Genomic DNA, 9,308 nt, shown 5'->3' on the forward strand with positions numbered 1-9,308 from the left:
CTGTGCAGTCAACTGAAGGCTATGAGGTGGGGAAATGAGTTGAGACACCTCAATCATGTTTAAATGGGGTCCATTCATCATTTTAAACATTCATCTTGAAGATTCAAAGGTCATGGCAAAAGTTACCAAAAATGGAAAGTGACCTATAATTCAAAGTTTCCAAATTTGGCAAGTTTTTAGTCCACTTTCAACTTGACTTTTCAATATCAAATATGTTTCAAATGGATTTTTGGTGAACATGAAAGTTGTAGATATTTGTCTCCCCTTTCCAAAAAGTCCTAATTCATGTCCATATGATGAATGGTTGAGGAGGTATGATCATTTGATCACAAGGTGTGCATGGAAATTCAAAATGGCATAACTTTTGATATAATGCTCCAAATTGGTTCATTCTTTTTGCAAAATGCTTCTCATGTTCAAGGCATCTCAAATTGACATCATTTGACTCAATTGTGCAAGCTAAGCTTCAAGGAATTATGGTCAAAGATCACATTATTTCACATTGGTTCAAAGGATGGTATCATGCTAAAAATCAAAATTCACAAAGAATCAAGGCAAGGCTTCATTTCAGCATTCTTCATGAGCCATATTGGAGTGGAAATAAGTCATTTCCATGCATGAGGGAGGCATGTATATTCATTATTTCACAACATGTGCAAATTGGAGGAAATATTCAACATTCATTTTTGGCTTAAGATGCAAGCAAACAAATATTCAAATCATGACCATTGGATGTTCTTAAGTGGATTGAGATCATAACATGGAGAAAAACACGTGCATTATGGCAAGGAGAACTCCATTTGCATTTTTGCAAGATGCTTCATATCTCACTAATCATGATTAACCAATGGAAAAGAGGATTAGCATTGTGATTAGCATGGGATATAAATAGCCAAACCCTAATTGTAACTGCCATAACTAACTTTTCAGATCTGAAAATTCAAGAACTCTCTCAATTTTCTCTCTCTTCGAATTTGGATTTTCTCCACACAAACCTCAAAGATATTTGCATATTCTTGATCCTCATGCTTCATTGAGCAAGAATCATCCATCATTTGGTGCAATTCATCAAGAATTCGAGCAGTCCAAGCACAATCTCATGTTGATGGATTTTGGAAATTGAGGCGAATTCAAGTGGTTTCATCCATTCCTTTTTGCACAAAGCTTCAAAGGAAGCTCAAAGGAGAACATCTGGAGTTGTAGAGCTTGAGAGAACGCATGAACAGAAACCTCCATTCCAAGGTGACTCAAAATTCACTCTCTCCTTTTGCTGTTTTTATGATATAGAACTGTAGATCTTGTTGAGTAGAACACGGGTATATGTTTAGAATTGAAAATGAGTGAATATTGAAGATGTTAGGTTGACTGAAAGTTTGGATCTAGAAAATGTTTCCCTTCGATCTGCAAAATCTATGAGGAATTAGGAGAAACGAATGTGATATTTGTAACCTACGTTGAAAACTGAGTCGAATGGTATATGCCTTGAGAATTTCTGGAAATTTGTATGGTGGCGCCGCCGTGGGAGCCACCGTTGGTTTGCCGGAGAAGACGACCAGAGCTGTAGCTCCGGCGTCTGAGTGTGTTTAGGGTTTGGATGATGTGGATCCATGTAACGCACTGCGTGGCAAATTGATTGGATGATGTTTGCTTGACCAAAGCCACGCTAGCGTTGAACAGATGACTGGGCGCTGAGTCAATTAATGAAACTGCGTGTTTTGATGGTTCAAACATGGACTGTTGATTCATACGCGCGCCATATCCAATGGTTGTGGATTTTTCTGATGTTTATTTGAATTATTGGTTTCCCTCCGTTTTCATTTGTTAATTCAATTATTTTAGTCATTTTACAAAATTCATAAAAAATGCAAAAATTGTCCAAATGAATCCCAATTTTTTTTCATAGATTTGTATGGATGTCTACTATTTTATGGTGCTGATTTCATGAATTTTGGATGTCTGGAGTTTATTTGTGAATTTTTGAATCCATGTGGTGCCAAATTGATATGGTGTATTCAATGTGTTGTGAAATCCTCATTTTTGAGCCATTTGATCCAATTTTTTGCATACATGACATTCATACATGACATGAATTATTGGTCACTGGTTTGGATTTTTTTCTCACATGTTATCATCATTTTTGACACATAGAGAATAATGTGACAATTTGTGTCACATTTTTGGCATTGAATTGGTGCATTTTTGTTCACATAGCATTTGCATCATTCTGGAATTAATCTTTTGTATGATGATTATTCATGACATGAGGAACTTGTACAAAAAATCTCAAAGTCATTGCATGCATTTCTGATTTGATATGAATTTTCTAAGTTGGAAATTCATTTTGTGCACATTTTTTGTCATCACATGGCATAAGCAAATTGAGGCACTTGGTTATTGATTTGAGGCTGGTCCTTTTGAGGACATTTTGGGGATTGTTTGAAGGTGTAATGTGCAAAAGGATAGGTTCTGTTTTGGTCATTTGGTTAGGTTTTGAATTTGACCTTTGTACTAGGGTTTTGTTGTGTTTGATTGGATGTACATAGACTAACTTAGTTTTGTGTTTCAGGTTTGGATACTCATTATTGATGATTGGGTTTGCTCTCACCTTATGAGATGCATTGAGTTCTGACCTATGTTTGTTTCGTAGGGTTGTAATTGATGTGGTGAACTCATGAGCTCATTTGAGTGCTAAGGCACTTATGCATTGCATTGTGTAGCTGTTAGAGGGTTTCACTGTTTGTTTTCTGGTTGTATAACTGAAGTACTGACTGGTTAGTCTTTGTACAGGTACCTTAGTTGCTTGCTTGCTTTTGCTCTTGCTTGAGCATTGGATTGTGGTTGACACACCACTCAGGTAGTTAGCTTCTTACTTCATGTAGTCTGGAAGTCCTGTCACCTTTTTGGCAGGCATTTTGCTGGCAAGTCCTCCTTCAGAGGCTCTGTTTGTGTTTGTTTAACATTGTGCCCAAAGACCTCCAAGAAGAGGCATGTATTATTTGACAAGACCTCCAAGAGAAGAGGCAATTGATGGATAAAAGGGATTAGCAGCCAATCCCCCGTTATTCAGTGTGTCGTTCTTTATGCTCGCACTACGTGCTGATGCTTCTGAACATGTGCCCCAGATCTTTTGTCCAGAGTCTGTCAAGTGGAATAGGATCCCACTTTCTGGATCCCCATGCTTTCTTTGTCATGAGCTCACCCTGGCCAGGGTTAAGAGCTATGAGGTCTCATCCTCATTACCATTTTGATCTGCTCACCCTGACGTTCAATGTCAGTGGTTAAGAGCTACAGATTACCCCTTACAGTTTGGCTTGTTTGTCGAGGTTGATATGACCCCTCTTGACTAAAGCCCACCCATTGTTTGAGCCTCTTGTATGGATATAGAGTGTGATGTTTGTTTACTTGTGGTGATGTGTTTATCTGCTTTCCTCTTCTCATCTCCATTTCTGTAGGAGTTGTATGATTGATTTCTGAGGAAGTTGAATGCATGTTAGAGACCTCAACTTAGGGATATTGATTGCATGACAACTATTAAGCTCGAGTCTTAGTCTCCCTTTTAGTTTGTTGTCTCCATGGTCTCTGGATAGGAGAGTGTTTTACCCCTGTTAAGGGGAACTACGTCACCCTGATTCTCATACCAGATGAGATACATAGGCAGGAGGTTGTGAGCAATCTCTCCGGGCACCCTTTTTATTTTTTGCTGTGTCGTTTTTGTGTGTGTTCACCCTCTTCTTTGTTTTGGTGTGAGTACTTGTTTGTCCAGCGTGGGCGTGTGTGGTATGTTTATACCTTATGGGGTTCATCTTTGAGATTCATTTGGGGTTCATCTCGGGGTTCATTTATGACGGTTGTCATTCATATTGGGGTTCATCTCGGGGTTCATTTGTGATGTTTGTCACTCTTTTGGGGTTCACCTATATTGATATTGGGGTTCATCTTTGGGGTTCATTTGTGGTGATTGTTATTCACATTGGGGTTCACACTCGGGGTTTATTTGTGGTGACTGGCTGGATAGTTAGTTACTTTGTTGGGGTTCGTTCTGATAACCTTTTCTTTGGTGTTCGCTGGTTAGCGTTTGTTATTGTTAGGAGTCGGATATAAGTCCATGTATTGGCATTCTGTTTCCTGTTTGTTTGTTATTGTTGGGGGTCGGATGTAAGTCCATGTATTGGCATTCTGTTTCCTGTTTGTTTGTTATTGTTAGGAGTCGGATATAAGTCCATATATTGGCATTTTGTTTCCTGTTTGTTATTGTTAGGAGTCGGGTGTAAGTCCATGTATTGGCATTCTGTTTCCTTTTCGTTATTGTTGGGAGTGGGATGTAAGTCCATGTATTGGCATTCTGTTTCCCTTTGAGTGTTTCTTCTGACGTCTCAGCGTCCCGTTTTCGGTGTCTTGTTTCGGCGTGCGTTAGCCGAGCTACGAGTGCTCTGATTCTTCTCTGGATAGAGAAGATACGTAGGCATAGGACACGATGTCTTAGCGAGCATGTCTCCCTTTCCCGAACTACGTTGACTCTGATGTTTGTTTCTGACAAACTACGTAGGCCCAGGATGCAACATCCTGCCGAGTCCATTTCCTCCGTCTTCTTTCACCTGTTTATTATTCCAGTTTGTGCAATTTCTTTGAGCAGTTTATTAGCAACCTCTTTCCTTTCCTTTGAGCTACCTTTTGAGCGTGGATCCCGTCGAGTACGGCGAACGTGAGGGGTGCTAACACCTTCCCCTTGCGTAACCGACTCCCGTACCTAGTAATCTCTGGTCGTAAGACCGTTCCTTTCCCTTTCTTAGGTTAGTCCTGCGCTCCCTTTCCGTCATAGGATGAATAGCGTCGGTGGCGGCTCTGTATTTTCCGCCGGTTGTTTTTCACGTTGCGACAACTGGCGACTCTGCTGGGGACTGAAGTTGACCTCTTGCTGGTCCATCTTCTCTAAGCGAGTCAATCCTAGCGCTCTCTAGCGTAGTTTTTAGGGTAGTTTGGGTTGCTTTTACTGCTTATTTATTGCATTTGTGATTATTATACTGTGATTGTATATATTTGCATATATGTTTGCATGCATCATATTATTACTGTGTTGGATTCTGGACAAGTGTGGTTCCTATGATTTGGGGGTGGGTGTTCTGAGTGGGGCTAAAACCCAAAGCCCAAGTATACACCTAGGATTAGCATGGTCTCATGTTGCCTCACATGTTAGGTCAGCATGTTGTTGTGACATGACATACCACAGCCGGACGAGGTTCTTCTGAGAGAGCCTTTCCTTGTGGAGTATCCACGATGGTTGGGTTACCTCTTTTGAGTTGTTGACTTCGGTGACCGTTCTTTCCCAGATATTTGGTTTAGATGATCTTATGAGAGCTGCACGGCACACCCGAAAGGGAAAACCCGTTGAGTATCTTATCCGATTGTCGAGACCGATTATCCGCCTTAGGATGACCTTATTAGAATTCACCTGTGAGGGGAGGGGTTTGATTCCTACAGATACATGTTATGTTGGCGACTCTTTGATGGTGACTTTGGTTTGGTCCGTAATTTGGGTTCTATTTATAAGTTGGATTTATGGATTTATTTCTGAGACGCCGGAGTTCTGTCCATGGTATTTATGAGCGGGTTCCGTTTATTTCGGATCCCCTGAGTTGGATTGAGGTTACTTGTTCAGATGATCTTGTTGCTATCCGTTCAGTGGTTTTCCAGTGATGATGGTGATGTATCCTCCGGTTCCATTTATTTCGGAACCCCCCCGAGTTGGATTTGTGGTTGCTTAGTCCCTTGGATGGTTGTGATTAATTCTGAGACCGGAATTTCCGTACAGTTGGTGTTCAGATGTCTTGGAGGATGGCACTATGCATTGCATTCATGCATCTGCATCATTCCCATTTTGCATTTAGCCGCATCTAACTCATGTTTATCCATATGCAGGGTACATTCTTGATTGAGATCCTGGTTGAGAGACATCCTTATTCCAAGCATGAGGGCCGACTTAAAAGATGATGTTGTCTACAGTTTCTTTGATCCAGAGATTAGCGTGCTGAGGGGTATGATAGCATTGATTACACCTGACTATGTGGGGATGTTCCGTAAGGCTTATGGAAGTATTATGAAGATGGTTTTCAGGCTCACAGATGGGGATATGAGCGCCATCTATACTCTTCTCCAGTTTTATGATCCGGGTTTGAGATGTTTTGTCTTCCCAGACTATTTGTTGGGACCTTTGATGGAGGATTATGCCGGTATTCTGGGCATTCGGGTCAGAAACCAGATTCCTTTTTATGTTACTAAGGAAGAACCTGATGTTGTTGAGATTTCTTGTGCTCTTTATTTGAGCCCGGAAGTGACTAAGAAAGGTTTGAAGGAGAAAGGAAAGTTGTCCGGTTTTCATCTGAGTTTCTTGGAGGCCAAGGCCAAGGAACATGTTGTTTTGGGTAATTGGAAGACTGTTTGTGCTCTGCTTGCTGTAAGCATTTATGGAGTTATTCTGTTCCCTAATCAGAAGAATTTTGTGGATATTAATGCCATCCGGGTGTTTGCTCAGAGGAATCCCATTCCTACCTTGATCGGGGATGTTTATTATTCGGTCCATAATCGGAACGAGAAGCGGCGTGGAGGTTTGGTCAGATGTTGTGCTCAATTGTTATATGAGTGGTTCATGGGATATTTGCCTTCCAAGGGTGCCTTTTTCTTTCTTGATCATACTGTAAATTGGGCAACCAAGTTGATGGGTTTGCAAGCCAAGGACATAGTTTGGACTCACATTGATGTGGCTAGACGAGATTTTATTTACAGCTGTGAGAGTTTTCCCAATGTGCCCCTTATAGGAGTTCAAGGGTGTATTAATTATAACCCGGCGCTTCTTAAGAGACAAATGGGATTTGCTATGGAGGGTCCTCCCCTCGAGCGTGAGATTCAGGAGTCTTTCTACTTCCCGGTTGAGGGTAATCAGTCATTGTTGAGGCAAGTGTCTGATGCATGGCGCAACATTCAAAGGAAAGGCAAGATTCCTTTTGGTAGAGCTAATAACATGTCTTTTCCTCCATTTGATGATTGGCTCAGAGAGAGGGTTGAGCTCACTCATTTGCCATTTCCTGTGGGTGATCTTTGGTATCCATTGATTGAGGAGCCACGCTCTTCTGTCAGTATGGAAGAATTTCTTGAGATGAGGAGGGCAAGAGATAAACCGCAAGCAGAGAAGACTGAGATAGAAATGAGTATTGCTGGAATTCAACTGGCTAATCAGGAAATCAAGGGGAAAGTAGAAGACCAGGCTAGGAGACATGTTCAGGAGGTGAAGCGTTTTGAGAAAGACACCGCCTATTACTGTAAGATCAGCCAAGCTTTAGAGTCATCTACGAAGGAGCACGACCTTAGCAAAGAGAAGTTGGCTAGAGCTTTGAAGGTCATTGAAGATGAAAAGAAGAGACAAGTCCTTGTGAAGACTCAGAGGGAAGCTAGAGCCAAAGCCCTTACCACAGAGTGGGAAGCGAAGCTGAGGGTTAAGGAAGAAGAGAAAGAGAAGATTATGGCCGAGAGAGATCACTATCTTGCTGAGAGGGACCATTATTTCCGTCAGATGAAGATTCACCAGAAAGAGGTGGGAAGACTTCAGCAGGAGAACACGGAGCTCAGGTTCACTATGAAGTTTACCAGGATGGTCGATGATGCAGAGCCTTCTGTGGGACCTTCTTCAGATTAGACTTTTATTGCAGTTGTTATCATGTGTTGGATTACCGTCAGGCATGTTGACGGAATTCACTTACTCGTATTTCTTTCTAATTCTGGAGGATTGTAAAGATGATTTGTATCAGATATGATATATGACTCTCGCACGTGTTGCGCACTTTTGTTATGCAATGGTTATTATCATTCAGTGATTGATCTCAAAGCTTTATTTGCTTTTCCGTATTACACTTACTTAACACACACATGGTCGGGTGATATCTTTGCTAGAGCACAACTTTCTGTTCTGTACGGCAAAGCCAGATGATTGATGTCAGAATGTTGCTGTCAAATTATTATCCGTCTCAATGAAGCCACAATCGAAGGACAGAATGTTCCTCATACGGATAGACATTGCATTCATGCATGAATCATAATAACTTGTCTTCTATTTTGCAGGTGTCAGTATCTAACATGTTTGATTGACTCAGGAATCATTGCTCGCGCACGCAGAATCATTCCTCTGCACGTAGCTCGTCCGCACAGATACTTTACCAGATGCAAAAAACCCAGAATGATGGATCCACCCAACGCTGACATTCTCGAGCTGAAAGAGAAGATGAGTGAGTTGATCAACGCCATGCAAGGGTTCGCCTTGGGGCAGAAAGCACTCGCCGATAAAGTGGAGAAGCTTGAGCTGGCTTCGATTGCCAATAGTGGCAATAATCAAGAGGGTACCTCCAACAATGGTCCTGGTGGTTCTAGGGATGGTGGCGATCCCAGAAGGAAGGCAACTACTGCTGGTGTAGTCCTCAACAAGGGTGGTGGTTTTGGTTTTGCTGCAGGCGGTGGACTAGTCCTGTGGGCAACACTCTGAAGGACACTCAGTTTCCTCCTGACTTTGGGGCTGTGGAGGATAAGGAAGAGGATCAATTCTCTATGCTGAATGAGCAGTTCAGTCAATATGGTGTTCAACCGCCGAATAAAGAGATTCAGGTACTAGCAGAAAAGATCAGGGCTCTGGAAAGCCATACCTCTCCTGGGACTATTAATATGACAAACATGGGGCTGGTTGAGGGGATTGTGATTCCACAGAAGTTCAAAGTGCCCACATTTGATAAGTACAATGGGAGTTCTTTCCCGGAAACTCATCTTCAGGCCTTTGTCCAAAAGATATCTTCCTACACCATGGATCATAAACTCTGGATGTACTTCTTCCAGGATAGCTTATCTGGTGGGTCTCTTGAGTGGTACACCAAGTTGAGATCATCAGATATTAAGAGCTAGCAGGATTTGGGGGATGCTTTCTTCAAACAGTACCAATTTAATGCTGACATGGCACCAAGCCGTACCCAGTTGCAGGGTATGTCTCAGAAGCCAAATGAAGGGTTTAAAGAGTATGCACAAAGGTGGAGAGAGTTGGCTGCCAGAGTTCAACCTCCATTAGTGGATCGAGAGATGTGGGATTTGTTCATGGGTACCCTTCAAGGGACTTTTGCTGAAAGGATGGTGGGATGTCCGATTACCGGCTTTGCAGATATAGTAGTGGCTGGTGAGAGGATTGAAAGTTGGCTGAGAATGGGGAAACTACAGGGAAATGCTCCGTCGTCTGGAGTAAAGAAGCCCTTTAGTAATGGTCAGCGCAAGAAAGAGGGTGA

General features: G+C 42.0%; 1 protein-coding gene across 1 annotated transcript; it reads left to right on the forward strand.

Annotated features, from left to right (window-relative positions):
• Positions 1-2,277: 2,277 nt before the first annotated feature.
• Positions 2,278-7,784, forward strand: LOC127115644 (uncharacterized). The gene is made up of 2 exons (XM_051047135.1): positions 2,278-2,854; positions 5,917-7,784. Exon 2 carries the CDS (start codon positions 5,966-5,968, stop codon positions 7,685-7,687), a length of 1,722 nt encoding a protein of 573 aa, XP_050903092.1. The 5' UTR covers positions 2,278-2,854; positions 5,917-5,965; the 3' UTR covers positions 7,688-7,784.
• The last annotated feature ends 1,524 nt before the right edge of the window (positions 7,785-9,308 follow it).

The sequence above is a fragment of the Lathyrus oleraceus genome, chromosome 1, assembly GCF_024323335.1.
Source record: "Lathyrus oleraceus cultivar Zhongwan6 chromosome 1, CAAS_Psat_ZW6_1.0, whole genome shotgun sequence".
NCBI lineage: Eukaryota > Viridiplantae > Streptophyta > Magnoliopsida > Fabales > Fabaceae > Lathyrus > Lathyrus oleraceus.